At 43.8% G+C, this 17,398-nt stretch overlaps 1 protein-coding gene across 1 annotated transcript in view; it reads right to left on the reverse strand.

Moving 5' to 3' along the window:
* Window positions 1–3,660: 3,660 nt before the first annotated feature.
* LIN28B (lin-28 homolog B) overlaps window positions 3,661–17,398 on the reverse strand; it is a 157,912-nt gene continuing 144,174 nt past the window's right edge. The window contains exon 4 of the mRNA XM_029597008.1: window positions 3,661–4,400. Coding sequence (XP_029452868.1) covers window positions 4,082–4,400 — 319 coding nt within the window. The 3' untranslated portion in view covers window positions 3,661–4,081. The remainder of the gene's footprint in view (window positions 4,401–17,398) is intronic.

A 17,398-nucleotide genomic window follows, 5' to 3' on the forward strand; every position in this document is an offset into this window, starting at 1 on the left:
CTAATACAACCGCTGTGAAAAAAATCGGAGAGTCACGTCCTTAAGGAGGAGAGGCTCAGCCTAAGATTTCAGCCTTCTCTTCTGAAATTAAATACGAGAATACATTCTCACAGGGAAATTTTTCCAATAAGGCAATACTTTCTACAACAATGCAGACCACAGAAATGGTAAATATTAAACAAATACTTTATGTGTTTGCTTGAGCAATCTACGTTGACGTAACACAGTGTTACTGTTCAGGCATGCAAAGCGATGTGACATACAATATAATTTAACACTGGTGGCCAAAAAAAAGTTAAAATAAATCCTCTGGCAAGTCTAAAAACTATTGCAAACAAAAATATTGTCCCTGCAAACATTTGGTATTTTATAGTATACTCCCCTATTCTTACATTCTTCCCTCCCTTGCTTTGAGGCACTTGAAGGGGTTAGGGTGAATGAGATTGCAGTAAAAGGGTACACCTCTCCAGCTTTGCTCAGAAGGGACTATTAACATTTCCTGGCGCTCCCATCAATGGATGCTCCATGAACAGGCGATGCCGGTAAGTGGGGATGCATTTTCCGGCTTATTGCCCACCTCTCTGCTTCCAGACACCCTCCTCCCTAGCTTTCTCCTTCATGAACAGTGCCCCATAACATACCTAGCTGATTACATACATGTGCATGCAAAAGATAAGCCAACATTAAATGTTAGGAGACCTCTTAAGCTTTCATTTTGGTTGCTGCATTAAAAAGGACTGTTGGGTGGTTCTGACACACGCACTGCTCTGTTATGAATTTACACATATATAAAATACAGACAAGACAAAAAAAAAGGTATGTATGTACGTACCATTGGATTAACAGCCACTGGTAAGGCTGAAGCAGCATAAATTCATGCACTATGCAGTAAGAATGAGGTAGTTTTGTGCTGTAAACAGAGTACGATTTCCTTTTTGTTTTTACCTATGTTAACACTGTGAATTTAAAATAATGAATAAGTAAATCACATATTCACATAAGTAACCAGTACAGGAACACTTTTACGTGAAAATGAAAAAAAAATAAAAACCAACAACCTCCCTTCCCCCCAAGAACTATAAAAAAAAAAAAAAAGGTTGAGTGATCCGGTTATCAGAAAGGTGGATCTGAGTCAAGCTCGGAGGTAGTTGCTAAATACATAACACTTACAGAGAAATACAGAGAGCACGACACTGATTTGGTTTTGTTCTGAGTAAAGCAGATCAGATGTTTCTCCAAAGGAAAGCAATAAAGACACCAGACGTTACATTGGTATTATTTCCCTGAGCAAGAGTTCTTAGTCCTGAGTGCGTAATGTAAGAATTATCATCTCTTGATACAAAAAGAAACATCCTTAAGTCCCCCACCCTCCCCCAACACATAAGGCTGTTTTTTTTGTTTGTTTTTGCTTGCGTGTGCTCTTTTAAAATTGTCCAGCCCAGCATTTGGTGCATCTGCCGATTGCAGAGTCTGTGCAGGCTCGCCAGCTTCCCGGGGTCCTCCATTCAGAATGAGCTCTGCTAATTGTAAACAGGGAATGTCCAGCTTTCTGATCCACAACAATCCACTTCTCTAAAAAGTCAAGAAACTTTGGTTTGTAAGGTTGTCAAAGAGACCTGCATTGTGGGGGGGTTGTTTTTCTTATTTCACTGGGTCATCTCTCTTTAAAAAAAACAAACAAAAAAAAAAATTTTTTTTTTTTTTTTTTTTTTTGCATTTCTGTTGCTTGGCCTGACTATATCAGCTCCCAGCAGGCCGAACACCACCATTTTGATTTGTCACACTTTAAATACAAGTTCGCACCCCCCTCCTCCTCCTTCCACATAAGGCAAGGGAGTACATTTCTCTACAGCTAGAGCATCACATTCAATATCGTCAAAGGAAAGATGTGCACGGTGGCAGCAACAATGAGGATAATCGGGGTGAACCGCCGGAGGTACTCGTGCAAACACTGCTGAGGACATCATGCACTGGTCTGCACGGTGAATACCCTTCAGGAAAGGCTGCCAATACTCATCTGTTGTGCAACTCGGCAGCACGAGGCCATGGGAGTAGGGCACCATCACCTCAATCCGTGGCCCTCGGATCCGGCTCGCTGGGTGACTGAGGTTTAGGGGAATAAACCAGAAAACCACATCCAAATGTTATCGTCTCTAAACATTTTGTACCTACTGTATCTGAATGCAACTCATCTTGTGCTCGGTTATGGAAAGGCAAATTTTTAAATCTAAAAACCAAATCCATTTTCTTCTGCACTTCAAAAAAAAAAAAAATATATATATTGTACGAGAGAAGCCCCATGACTTGTAATCCTCAGGCAGAATGCCATTGATTTATACTTGCTGGTTGCCAATGACACCAGGAATTGTTCTTTGTGGGGCAAGAAGAGAACGCAGAGGAAGATTTCTAGCCCGCTACCACAGCTTACATTTATTGCTTCAGTAAGTGCTGAATATTAGCTACCTCTCTCTAACAACTGCAGAAAGGGTTGGAGGATTGAGGTTTTTGTCTCATGCAGTTTGGCAAGATGTTCCAGTTCGTTGGTTGGGTCAGCACCAGTTTGCATGCTGGTAAAGCTCCTTGGAGCTGCTGCCTTATCGATCTCAGTTATGGGCTCACTGGACGCAGACTTGCGCTGCTTGTCGGTTGACTGCCCTTTGTCCTCCTGCCAAGCATACTCGACCGCGCGTTTGCGTTAGACAGAGCTGCAACCTCGTTAGGCACGTGGCCCTGCCAAAAGCCAGCATCCACCTCCATCTCTCCCAGCAGCTGGCAAGTGGAGGTTGCACAGTGGAGCCACATGCGGCGAGTATGACAGGTCAGCGGGGGGGGGGGGGGGGGGGGGGGAGAGGGGGAAGCTGCTGCCGCCGCCCTGCCTGCTCTTCTCATGACCGATGTGGCGTCAGACGGTGGTGGTGGTGGTGGAGCGGAGTGGGGTCACCAGCATATTACAGGCTCTCAATCCCACCCACCTATCCACACTGTCTTCATCCCATCCACAATAACATATTCATTTCTAAACAGCAAAGACAATTAACACTCATTCTGCTTTTCTGGGATGGAGGGGTGGGGGGCGGGGGGAAATATCTTCATGCTTTAGCAACGAAAGTCCATGGTGAGCAGAGGGAAGTCAAGATTTTGCCTGGACAGATGAAGATGGGGAAAAATAAATGGAAGGAGATGCACTGACACTTCCAGAGGCATCCAATAATAACATAAAATAAAATTATAACATAAAACTAAAAATACAAGGAACTCTTCCCCCCCCTGCCTTTCAACCCAGAAAGAGGAGAGAGGAAGGTGTCTCCCAGTTCCTTGGTACCATATTAGTGGAAGGTTGGGCTACTCGCAGCATTCTTTGGTAAATGCAGACTCAGGCGAACCTCAGGCAGTGGCGGCAGCATGATCCAGGAAAGCTAGAGAAACCAAAAAAATAAAACAAAATCATCACCAAAACTCAAGGAAGGAGAAACCCTTCCAAAACCTGGGCTATTGCTTCATATGTCAGGCCCACCTGCACGACAGGGAATGAAGCGTGCCCAACGGTGGGGCCCGTGCAGGCATGCACAGATAAAGATTTTATATATATATATATATATATATATATATATATATATCTTTCACAGTATAATCATCATTTAACATACCAAATGGGCTGGAGAGTTCATGTCAAACTGATTTTGCCTACGATCTGGATTACGTCCAATCTCCGGGAAATGCTTTAGGAAACCAAACCATTCCAAATCCATTTGCAGCAAAATTAAATGAAAACCTGTAACGTGCGCGAGACTTCTGCAGAGATCCATACATAGATGAAGCTTTAATACAGATAACACAGGCAGAAAGCTCCTGGCCCGTTTTTTGCACTCTTTCTTCGGAGCCATTGCTTGTTTTCTCGTTTCACAGTTCCTTTTTGCAGTAGTTGATGCTGCCGCTCACCGAAATCGTCAGCTATCCCCTCCCCCCCCGCCACTGTCCGGTATTTGTATGAGGTAGACATCCCCGAGAGGATAAAGCAAATCAAAACAAAAAATATATATGCATTTTTTTTCTTTTTTAAATAAGCGGGAGACACAAGACGCTACGTTTTTTTCCGTTTCTGCAAGGGGGTCCCTTTCCTGCTGTGCTCCTCGGGTGACCTGCTGGAGGATGCTTCTTGCGATGGGCGGCCTGGCCCCCCGGAAGCCTCTGACCTCCTTTCCTGAGGGACGGCGGAGGTGGAAGGCTGGGGTTCTGCCTCGAGTCTTCCCTGAGACGTGGTGGGGGGGTACTGTGGGGCAGTCCTGTGGGGGCAGCTGGCGACCATGTGTGCGACACTCTGACAGTAATGGCACTTCTTCGGCTGAGGCGGCAGGGTGCACTCCTTGGCGTGATGGTCGATGCCACCGCAGTTGTAGCATCTGGTGACAGAAAAAAAAAAAAAAGACACAGCAGGTTACAAAAAAAAAAAAAAAAAAAAAGCGCCACAACTTACTGCAGCTGCCACGTAGACAAAGGGCTTTAAGCGAGTTCCCCGGCACATTTTTTGAGCCTGCTCTAACAGACCCGTAAACTCTGCCGTGTTCTCACACAGGCACTGTGGAAAAAGACGTCAGATAGGTACGTCTGCACCCCAACACCCGGGTCCCTCTTATCGACGCGGGCTCCATTACTATCCCTCATATTTCAGATTTTTTACAAATATGTTTTAAGCCCGATCCATCCACCCCTGTCTCAGGGCCCCGGCGCTTGTGCACGCATCAGCAGTTATGTGCGTGGTCTCACCCTACGTGCGCCGCGCACATTTTCAAAAGGGCCCGGCCCCGCGCATAATTGCTGGTATTTGTGCGCATGGCCGTTTTAAAACTCGGCCACACGTGTCTTCCAAAAGCAAACCATTCAGTTCTAAGTACAGTAAAATAATCAAAAGAAAGATGCTCCCTGCCCATAAAAACAGCATTATGGGATTCATACGTCCCTCAAGATAAGAGCAGGCAGGCTAATAATCTACACTGCTGGCTTAGAAAAAAAAAAGAAAAGAAAAAGTAAAATGTGTTAAATTTCCAGGCCTCAGAAAAGCAGCCATGCTGAAAAACATTCCCTACCTATTCTCCTACCACCCCAAGGTGCTAAGCACACTACACCCCCTCACATAGACGGCAATTTTATAAAAGAATCTGAAGTCATATTCTCCAAGCTGAAGCGTCCATTTAAAGCACAGATACCGTATTACTAAATGATCATCCTTCCCAAGCACAGGCATTAAAACACAGAGCCAAAGAGCAAAATACCTTTCAAAACCTTCCATTACTTACTGGGACATGAAAAGCATGCGTTACTAGATTCGAGCTAAAACGGACTAACACCCTGTGGGGCCGATGCAATAAATTCGCGTACAAAGCGGGCGCTGAACAGGTAGACATCCCCAAGGGGGGCGCCATGCAATATTTAAATTAGGGGGTCGTATTAGCAAGGAGGCGCTAGGGTCGCTTGCGCGACCCTTGCGCATCCTTGCTACCGAGAACCCAATCAGTTTTCGTGATTCGGCCGTCCATCGGCAAGGAAAACAGACGCCGAGTTTATCGGCTGAGCACACTGTATTGCATCGGCTCCTGTGTGTTTCTAAAAACATAGGGAAGCTTTTTCTGCTGCCGAAACTAAGACAGACCAGTAGAGGGCAGCAAACTCCACAAAGAGGCAATGGTCGGGGATTCATGTCTGGAGAAGCGATGAGAGGCGAGAGGTGGCTTTATTACGTAAGGGAGGCAAAAGTGCGGAGCAGGAGAACTGAGAAAGATGCAGACTTTGCTAGGCTGTTACACCCAAGGAAGCCAAAGAATGAGGTATGTAGCGGCAGAGCGCACAGATTGTGCGCATGGTTTTTTTTTTGTGGGCCAACTTTGCTGCCGACTCAGTAAAGTTTTGCGCACAAAAAAAAAAAAAAAGTGCATCCAACAATCTGTGTTTTAAGTTAGCACCCTGACATGGAAATCCCGATCTAATGATGGCATTAGCTATTAACCTCCAATTCACAAGAGCTGTGCTGGCTCACCTCTTGCTTTCATCCTAGTCAGAGGTGCAGTGAAGTTTCCAGGGCTAAATGTTAGTCTATGGGTGCCGGGACCTGTACTCGGTATTTTATGCAAAGACAACAAGGTTTATGCGCACGTTTTCCATGCGTAGAAATGATTTATGTGCACAAAAAATGCTTTCTGTATACACAAGAACATAAGTGCCAGGCTCGTTGGACTTTGGTCTGACCTAGCATGGCACTTCTTATGTTCTTAAACTATGTTTCCTGCGCTTAAAACGAGTCATGCACCTAAATCATGTTTTTCTGTGCACTAAAGCCTTTTCTTTGCACACCGGTTTTTAACTCCCGATGCATTAGCATACCATTAGCTTAATGCATTAGTTTAAAAAAAATTTGCTTGTGCGTTAAGAAACTGAATTTCAGTGCACTTTTTTTTTTTTTGACAATGCTTAGCTTTTTGCATCGGCTCCAAGGTTTGCCAAAAGGGCACTCACTAGAAAGGGAAGAAACCAAGAACTACATTTTCCGTAAAAGCTAAGAAACACAGTCCAACTGATGGGCCTAAGCCAGGTGCCAGTGTGTCCCGAAGCACAGCTGGTCAATCCCATCCTTACTTTTTGTGTTCCACTTCCATTCCTGAACTCTTTCAGCCCGACTGAAGTTAGACACAGACATACGACGGCAGAAAGAGACCACAGGGCCCATCTCCTCTGCTCATTCAGATGACTGCTCAGCTCTACAATCCCTACCGCTCCCTCAGAGATCCCACCTTGCTTTCTTAACTCCGGATGCCACCGTCTCCATGGGGAGGCCGTTCCATGCATCCACTGCCCTCTCCTTGGAGAAACGTTTCCTTAGATATTTATATACTCTGTTAGTACACGGGCACACAATTTTAAATTATACTAGCCTATGTGCCCATCAAAATAACAGTGGGGGGGGAGCAGTATAACGTGTGTAAATGAATGAAGATGAATGTTTTGCAGAACGGACATTCCACAATCACCAGTCCACAACTCTGTTCCTCTATGTCATGGTCAATGAATCTGTCGTCTCCTCCTTCAGCTGCTGCAAGCCCTCTGCCTTTCCGTCTCCTCTCTGTACTCTCGCTTAGTCTTGCCCTGCTATCTGCCATATATTCTCTGCTTTTCCTGGGCCACTTTCCAAAGCACGTATGTGCAGACATTGGGCTCTCTGAAAGCCACCCTTCCTCAAGCAGGCTAAAAAGCAGCCACAGGAAGCAAAATCATTTTAATTGCCTTTCATGTTCAGTTAAGGCTCTTAGGGGATAAGTTTTGGTCAGATACCAAGAATAGACACGAAGGAAACACAATCAATGTCCCGAAAAGTCAGCACAATTATAGCTTTGGAGAGCGACAGGCTGAGTGACTAACACACAAGTGCGGCGAATTCTAGAGATTTTTTTTTTTTATTATTACCGATTTGACCAGTAAAACTTTACACACTAAATTTTTGAGAGAAAAAAATAACACTAGAAATTAACAAAATTCTTCTATATTTTTCATCCAGAAGTATTTGTTTCAAACTGCAAAGCCAAAAGCATGCCAAGATTCACGTCTGCTTTATTCCACATAATTTTGCACTTTGGCATTTATTTATTTAAAAAGTTTATATTCCGCAGCTTCCACATAATTTTTGTCCAGTGCGGATTACAAGCAAGCAATCATAAAAGTCAGAGTCACACAAACAAATTAAAATAAAACAAATGACAAACAACAATAAAACAGCACAAACATATCAAGTGCTTCTTTAACAAGCCAGGTTTTAATTTGCTCCCTGAAGTTCAAGCCATTCTCCTCCCTAAGCTGTACTGGCAGAGCCTTCCAAGCACTGGAGAGGTGCAGGAGAATGCTCTGGCTCTTCCGCGTAGCGGGGACCTGCAATAGCCTTGACCCGGATGAACGTAACCAACACTGGTTCATATCAATGAATTCTCTCCTTGACGTCAACACAAGAATTCACAAATCAATAACTTATGCATTATCGCCAGCAGTTTAACTGAAAGCCAGTGCAGCTCTCAACACTGGTGTTACAGGCTCTCTCTCCCAAAGGCAGGCGTTAATCATGGACAACACCGGGAAAGTGTACAGAAAAGCAGAAAAAAACGGCTTTTCTGTACACCCTCCGACTTAATATGATAGCTATATTAAGTCTGAGGTCCCAAAATAGAAAAAAAAAGCTGTCCGCCGGCCCACTGGTTGGAAAATGGACGCTCAATTTTGCCGGCGTCCGTTTTCCAAACCCATGGCTGTCAACGGGTTTGAAAACGGACGCAGGTAAAATTAAGCGTTGGCTGTCGGACCTGCTGGCAGCCGCCGCTTCAGCTAATAAGGAGGCGCTAGGGACGCGCTAGTGTCCCTAGTGCCTCCTTATTAGCGTGGGCCCTAATTTAAATAAATTGTGTGCCCAGGAGAGATGCCTGGGCGCACATTGGGAGAGCGGGCGCTCAACACGGAATGCCGACTCTCCGCGGGTTTTTTTTTTTTAAATCAGCCTGTCTGTAAGCCCGCCAAACAGGCGAGCAGCTACATACTGAACTAGCTACCATAGGTGAATCAACTTCTCCAGGAGGCCAACACACAGAGTACTACAATAATCAAGATGCTCTAAAACTAGGATTTCTAACACAGTTCTAAACATTTCAGCTGGTAACAGAAATTTCAAAGGATTCAACATCTTTAACAGGTAAACTGTAGCTTTTGCTAGGACATGCAGCCTGAAAGATATCTTTGAAACTAAGATAACCCCCAGGCTTCCCACCTCAGATGAGTCCCTTCATAGGAAATAGAAGTGAAGTTGATGCTTGGGGGGGGGGGGGGGGTGCGGGTAGTTATCTACCCATGACAACCTGTTTTGTTTTCTTTTGTTTTTCACGTGTTTATTGATAATCCTCTCCATGTTAACCAATTCGTAATACCGGTCATGCAATTATAAAAGATCTTCTTAGAAGAGACACCGTGCCCATCAGAAGGAATAAAGAACTGAATCTCTTCCATATAAATGAAATATGTCACACCGAATGCCTTAAGAATCAATCCTAAAAGGGGACAAGACAGTAACTGAGCAGGATAGAAGATAGCATGGAGCCTTGGAGGTAAACCTAAAGACAGTTCTCACCGAGAAGAAAACTGATCACCCAACTGAGCACACTGTCTTCTGCCCTGCAAAAGAAAGAAGTAAACTAACTGAACACAATCCTGGTGGCCCCAGACAGACAGACTATGGGATTTTTTTTTTTTATAATTAAAGCAATAAAGAGTATAAGCGACGCAAAAAAAATAATGTAATATTTAAATTTTAATTACATTCATAATATTTTAAGAACTCTCATTACATTTTAAATTTTGAACTTGGAAATGAAAATTGGTTCTTACCTGCTAATTTTCATTCCTGTAATACCACAGATCAGTCCAGAAAAGAGGGTTGTGTATCCCTACCAGCAGGTGGAGTCAGAGAACAATTAGAACTTTGGGCGCTGCTACATAACGAGAGTGCCACCTGCAGTCATTCAGTATTGACCTGTACCCAAGCCCACACTAACAGAACTAAATAACGAAGGGTAGCACCCAACCAAATTTCCGGACTACCATTTCGCCGCTGGCAAAAACCAGACCAAACAACTCCTAAAAACTGCTCCATGAATCATGTCTGCAAAAAAGGAGCTTCAACAATAAAAGGCACCTGACGCCCTCGGGCTATGTATGCCGCGCAAATGGCTTCCTTAATCCACCGAGTTATGGTCACCTTTGACACTTTGTCCCCCTTCTTTGGGCCACCAAAGAGAACGAACAAATGATCAGAACGTCTGAAGTCATTGGTAACCTCCAGATAACGCAATAAGGCACGCCGCACATCCAAAAGATGAAGGTCTCTGTTCTGAGAAGACTCTCGGGACCAGTTAGGCAACCCCGGAAGCTCCACAGTTTGATTGACGTGAAAAGCTGAAACCATCTTAGGGACAAAGGACGGAACCGTATGTAACGATACCCGATCATTGTAAATCCGCGACAAGACAGCGCCTGCAACTCTGAGATCCGACTAGCCGAGCAAATGGCCACCAAAAACACTGCTTGATGAAACGCACAACTCAGTGCTACACTGGAAGCATACGCGTCCTCAGCGTGGATTTATACTACCGAGGAGGTATTCAAGCTCATTAGCCGTCTCCTACCAAGACCAGTACGAAAGTAACCGTATAAAACATGTCTCTGGAGGGAGGCGGGGAATGGCAATTCAGGATGTGGCCATAATAAATATGGCACACACCTCCAAATTAAAAGAAAAAAAGTTATAAATACAAGAAGTGAAGGAATACCAGCATACAACCCTCCCCCAAAATTAATACAACTTAAATGTATTACGCGCTTTATCAAACTGTTCAAGGCAAGATGACCATAAATACCATTATAAAAACACATCAATAAACAGTCAATTTTTAGTTTACTATCCAGACAGTATAAACACTGCAAATAAAACTGAGCTTTAAGAACATTGTCATATCAACAAAAGTAAGTTAAGAATTTAAACACATAATCTCTGAAATTAACATAGAAGAACCAAAAGACCTAGCTTTAAACACCCACATCATTCTATAGTGAAGATCTTGAATTTAAGTTAGGATTTCTTTTCTGCTTTTTGACGGCTCGACAGTCACTTCAAAGGGGATCACAGTGGTTAATCCAGCTGAAAAAAAAAAGTATTACATGCGATTTACAGTACAGAGAACATAATAAGGTTGTTACTTAACATGGCAGGGTTACATCAGTATTGTTGAAATGACAGCATACTGTGCAAATTATTTTATTCTACTGGAAAATGAATTTTTCAGTTCTTTACCACCTTCTCCCCTCCAGCCCGGTACTGGTTCACAGACGAAGCAACTTCTTAATTAACTGATTCTCTAGAAAAAGGATAGGATCATCATGGATCATAGTTTCAGCCGGTGGAAGAGCCATGATTTTAGTTGGCCCCATAGGCCCAATGTATTTGTTGTTTTGGAGTTGGGGGGGGGGGGGGGCAGAAACTTCCATAGATCTGGTGCAGCATCTTTGAAGATTCTCGCTTTTGTTTTCCAAAATACGAGTGTTTTCAGGAACGAATGGAACAGCCAGTTGTTTTTGCCTTGACTGTAGATTTTTTATGGGGAGGGGGGGGGGGGGAAGTAGGTGATACCTGACCAAAGAGATAAGAGGGTAAGTAGGACGGATGGTTTTCATTGACGTGATTGTGAGAAACAAAATGTTAAATTTGATACGAAGAGAAATTTCGGGCCAGTGTAGAGGGATTAAGGAGCAGGGGGGAGGGAGGGAGGAGGCAAGCTCTTATTTTCTGCCACCTATGATCGCTTTGTCAAGAGCGTTCTGGAGTAGCTGTAGTTTGGTCATGGTCACTCCATATAGATGGCGCTACAGTAGTCCAGATATGTGAGAACTGACCATTGAAGGACTGTTTTTAGGTCAACTGGTTACAGGAAGGGGAGTAGCTCCTTTACCATTCAGAGGGGTCAGAATGATCTCTCTGTAAACTACTGCTACTCGGCTCTCCACAGTCAAAGGAAAGTCAAGAATGACTCATGGTAACATAGTAACAAGAGTAATGAAGTAGAACAAGACCAGATAGTCCATTCAGTCTGCCCAGCAAGTTTCTTATGGTAGCAACTGCTGGTCCATGCAGGTTATCCCCAAGCCTTATGTTAGGGTAGTAATATTAACAATCAAAAACAAAGCATCTGTCAAACCCATATAAAATTACTGCTAGCAACATTTTTACAGGGTAAGCAGCCTTCCTGATAATTCAGACAATGCTGCTGCTTGAATGTGCTCTGCTTTTGGGCTTGGCCATAGAAACAGCCCTGTGCTTTTTCCCTGGCTGTGTATTAGTACCCTGGACCATAAAAGCCAGGACCCAGAGTTGGTTGTCATCTGAATCCAATTCCCCTTTCCCCCATCCTGCCATTGAAGCAGAAAGCGATATTGCAGTTGTGTCAAAATCATGTAAGGGTAGTAATCCCCATGCCTTCTTGTAAGGGGTAACAACTGCTGCTCCATGTTGGTTACCCCCTATGCACTCTTTTCTTAATTTCCAACTCTAACCTTTAGGGATTCACAATCTTTACCCCACGCCTTTTTGAATTTGTTTACTGTCTTTGTCTTCACCACCTCTTCCGGAAGGGTAATCCAGGCATTCATCATCCTCTCCATGAAGAAATATTTTTTGACGTTGGTTCTGACTCGTTCCCCGTGAAGTTTCATATCGTGACCACTAGTTCTACTGTTTTAATTTCCAATGGAAAAGGTTTGAGGAACATGCATCATTAAAACCATTCAGGTATCTGAAGGTCTGTATCATATCTCCCTTGTACCTCCTCTCCTCCAGGGTATACATATTTACATTCTTCAGTATTTCCTCATAAGTCTTCTGATACAAACCACACACCGTTTTAGTCGCCTTCTCTGGACCACCTCCATCCTGTCTCTATCCTTTTTGAGATATGGGCTCCAGAACTGAACACAGTACTCCAGGAGGCCTCACCATCTCATTTTTCTTACTGGTTATTCCTCTCTCTATGCAGCCCGGCATTCTTCTGGCTTTAGCTATCACCCTGTCACATTGTTTCACCACCTTCAGATCGCCAGACACTATCACCCCAAGGTCCCTTCTTCCAGTTTGTGCACATTAGTCTTTCACCACCACCCCATCACATACAGCTCCTGCTGGATTAATGCACCCTAGATGCAAAACTCTGCACTCCTTGGCATTGAATCCCAGCTGCCAAGTGTTCAACCACTCTTCAAACTTTCTTAAATCACTTTCCATTCTCTCTATGCCTTCCGGCATGTCCACTCTGTTGCAGATCTTAGTATCATCCTCAAACAGACAAATTTTACCTTCTATCCCTTCTGCAATGTAGCTCACAAAGATTTTGAACAGAACCAGTCCCAAAACCGATCCCCACAGCATTCCACACCGTTCACTCTTCACATTAGGTTCCATTTATTATTACACGTTGTTTCCTGTCAGTCAACCAGTTTGTAGTACACAACACCACTTTGGGGCTGAGTCCAGAATTCCAAGATTTTCATTTTATTCATGTGCCTCCTATAAAAAAAAGCTTTGCTGAAATCCAAGTAAATCACATTGAGGACTCTTCCTTGTTCCAATTCTCTAGTCATCCAATAAAAAAATTAATCAAATTTGTCTGACAGGACCTTCCCCTGGCGAATCCATGCTACCTCAGGTTCATCAACCCACCGGATTGAAGATAGTTCACTCTCCTTTCCTTTAGCAGTGATCTAATAATTTTCCCATTACCGAGGTGAGGCTAACCAGCCTGTAATTTCCAGCTTCCTCTCTGCTACTACTCTTGTGAAAAAGGATCACTACAGCTCTTCTCCAGTCACACAGCACCACTCCCGATTCGAGGGATCTATTGAACAGGTCTGTCAGTGGACCTACTAACACAAGTCTGAGTTCTCTCAATATCCTGGGATGTAACCTCATCCAGCCCCAAGGCCTTATCCACTTTCAGTTTGTCTAGCTCTTTCCATACATTCTCTTCTAGAAGCAGAGTTTTGTTTACCCCATGCCCATCTACAGTCTTCTCAACCAGTAACGGTCCTTCTCAAGGGTTTTCATTTTTGTTTAATATTTCTGCCATTTCGTCATCTCTCTCCACACATTACTCCTTGTCACCTTTCAGTTTCACTATACCACTTCGGGTGTCCCGTCTTTCTCTGATATATCTGAAAATTGTTTTGTCACCTCGCTTTATCTCTTTGGCAATCCTTTCTTCTGTTTGACCTTTTGCTTTCCTGATTTCTTTCTTCATTTCCCTCAGTTTCACCAGATATTCTTCCCTGTGTTCCTCTTTTTGGGATCCTTTATACTTTTTGAACGCTGTTATTTTTGTCTTTATTTTTTCAGCCACCTATTACGCTTTCAGCCACCTCTTACACTTGTTTAATTTCCTAACATATACATCTGCTGCCATATGGGGCTGATTCAGTACAGTGCGCTGCTCTGGGCCAACAGGAGGCGCTAGGGACGCGCTAGTGTCCCTAGCGCCTCCTTTTGCCTGTTTCTACCTCCAGGCCTCATTTAAATACTGAATCGCGTGCACAGGCGAGTGGCCTGTGCATTCGCCTGCTGTCCCGCGGACTTTACTGAATTGGCCCGTTTGTAATTGCTATTAATTTGGTCCACTGTTGATTCCCGAAACCCTGTGTAAAAAAAACCAGCAGAAGGCATTCCCAAGCAATGCAGCACTGCACTCAAATCTTTCAGCTTCTCTGCAAAGACCAACTCAAATTTGCCTCGTCTACAGAATGGAGGCGGCCGCATGCCTAATTCATCACCCGTTGCACACTACTGCACCGTTTTTTGTTTACCATCTTTTCCCCCAAAATCAAAGAGGCACAGCTCACAAAGCACTCAAGCACCCTCAGCTCCCCCTCCAAATCCCCTGGCACTAAAGAACTCTGTGGTTCTTGGCTTTCAGTTCTCGCACTCACCTTGGTGGGGCGAGAAGCCCTGTCTGAGGAAGGTCCCTTACATAACGGAACCCTGACCCATGAATGAGCTGTGGTCTCCCGTACATCCAGGACACCCTGAAAATGTGGCGCACGCACTGCCAAATTCTACCAATTCTCTAGAGATGCAATGGGATGAAACAAGAACGTGCACCAGAAACCACCACCACCCAGCACCCTTTACATGCCATTTGGGTCTTTAAGATCATTGCTTTCATTTCCAATGTAGTCTGCACTTAGTGGGTGTTTGTGATATTAATGCTGTGCCTGCTGACAATGCAGGACGTGCATGCTCCCCCACTTTTGCTTGCTTTCTTGCATGCTGCACATCCGCCACGGTGGTGTGGTTGAATGCCTTTTGTCTGGCATTGATTATCTTTTCTTCTGCCTCAATCAATAAAATATGCACCTGAAATGCAATACTATTTAAAAAGAATGGGGACGAGAGAGACTCCTAATCTGTAAAGTCTCTGTGTCCAGATCAGAAAAACAATGCCAGGGCACTTGAAGACGACAAGACTTTGAAAACCGAATGTCATCCTGACACACTGAAGGGCCAAGGCTGCTGCTAATTAGTGAAGTGCATTCATTTTAAACGAATTAGACAATTTCAACAAAATTGTCTAATTCGTCATGATTCGGGAGAACCGATATTCGGAAAAATGTGTATTTCGTATAAGTGCGCACTTATGGGTGTTAATGCACACTAACATGTAGTTAGTGCATACTAAGTCCCTTTAGTGCACACTAACAAAGTTGCAGGCTTAGTGTGCCCTATTGGGGCTTAGAGCACACTAACTCTATGTTAGTGCACATTAAGTCTTGTTAGTGCCCACTATCTAGTTTTCTAATTTTGGAGTTAGTGCGCCCTTATAGGACTTAGGGCGTACTAACTGGTTGTTAGTGCGCATTAACTAAAATTAGTGTACACTAACAAAAAATGTTACCAATAAGTTACAAAATGTGTTAATTGGGGAGTAGTTAGATAGCTAGAGGTATGGTTCTGCATTCCCATTGGTTGTCTCCTTATGGGCTCTTTAGAAGGAAACAGCCAATGGGAATACCTTTGGCTAACTAACTGTCCCCCAATTGACACTTTTTAACTTATTGGTAACATTTTTTGTTAGGATAACTAAAGTTAGTGCGTACTAACAACCAGTAAGTGCGCCCTAAGTCCTATTAAGGTACACTAACTCTGGAATTAGAAAACTCGTTAGTGCATACTAACATGGAGTTAGGGTGCACTAAACCCCGTTAGTGCACACTAACACCGAAAAGAGAGAAACACTAAACAAAAAACCCGAACCACGGGAAAACCAAAATTTCCCATGGGGGCCCAAAAATGAAGCCCAGACCGATAAAACAGAACAATGCATATCACTTAATGCACATCTCATACCACCTTTAGTGTGACAAGCAGGCTTCCTACAAGCCAGAGAAGTCTGGGTTTAACCCCACGGCAGGCATGAAGGATGCAGTCCCTGATCATTTGAGAGGAAAATCACAGCTACAAGCTCAAGGCGCCATGGGGATTTAAGCCAAGGCAAAAATCCTCCTCCACCGAAAAGCCCAGTGTTGACTGGATAAGGGTAAACACTGGTAAATTTTACATTTCTGTAAAGGGTATTATGCACACTTTCTGTAATTCCACTGCAAGTACCATATACACAAAACCTATCCTCAAAACCTAAGGACAAGTGACCTTGAGGTTACACCTTTCAAGAAGTCAAGCTCATGGCGGTCATGTTAAAAAAACAAACAAAAAAAAAAGTATATATATAATCATATCTATTGCTGAAACCTACTGTCACCTCATGATGAACTTATTTTAACATTCCCTTTATTTTGTAGTTACATTCAGTTGTTTTCTAGCTTGGCTATCTATACTACTAGGTGGGTTAAAAGCAACATCTTATTTTCTAGACATATTCTCATCCCTTTATTTGTAGTAATAAAAGTGAGCACTTCTTGTTATGGCTGCACCCTCTTCCTCCTCCGTGCGCTTTCCCCTCCAGAATGAAAACGGAATGAAAAGGTGGTGTAGGGAGAATGAACAGCAGATGTTGGCAGATGCCCACGTTTCTCTCTGTGAAGCAAGCAGCGGCAGTACAACTCGTCTGGAAGCAGCGTCCACGGCGCTCTTCTCTACTTTTCCAAGCGCGTTCATGTCGCAAAACGTGGCCATGTAACAAAGCTTCGAAGGGCAGCCCTGCTGCTTTCACAGAGAATGGCATGCCACCTCATGGCTTAAGAAGATTACCAGTCAACATCACCAAAACTGGTTCCAAAAAAAAAAAAAAAAGCAGCAAAAAAAGGAGTAAAAGTTGAAATTATATGCTGCAATACCTGCTTCTCAAGATAGAAAACAAATGCCTCTTTTTAAATCACGGTTCTGCTCATCTTTATTGATTTTATCTGAAAAAAAAAAAAATCTTTTGCTAGCACTCTTAATATTATGACCCCCATTATTAATGCCGCCTGTTGAAGTCAATTTTTCCTCTCACCGATTCCAATGCTCAGTTCAGCGAAGCCAAGCAAGACAAATGAAGGCAGCAACTGAGCGCCTTCTGAGTAACTCTCAAAAACGAGGGGGGAGGCAGGATGGGAAGGGGGAAATCCACTGGTGCCTGTCCATTAACTCCACGTGGAACAAGGAAGCTGGATGTCCGGGCAACAGCTACACTGTGACCTACTAACTTGGTGGTAACGCAGAGAGGTGGGGGCTACATGCTGGATTAAGGAAGAGTCCTTGCATTCTCATTTCCCTAAGGCTGTAGAGAAGCTACGAGTAAAATGCCTTTGTATCACTCCATGGTGAGACCGCACCTTGAATACT

The sequence above is a fragment of the Rhinatrema bivittatum genome, chromosome 3 (genome assembly GCF_901001135.1).
Source record: "Rhinatrema bivittatum chromosome 3, aRhiBiv1.1, whole genome shotgun sequence".
Lineage (NCBI taxonomy): Eukaryota > Metazoa > Chordata > Amphibia > Gymnophiona > Rhinatrematidae > Rhinatrema > Rhinatrema bivittatum.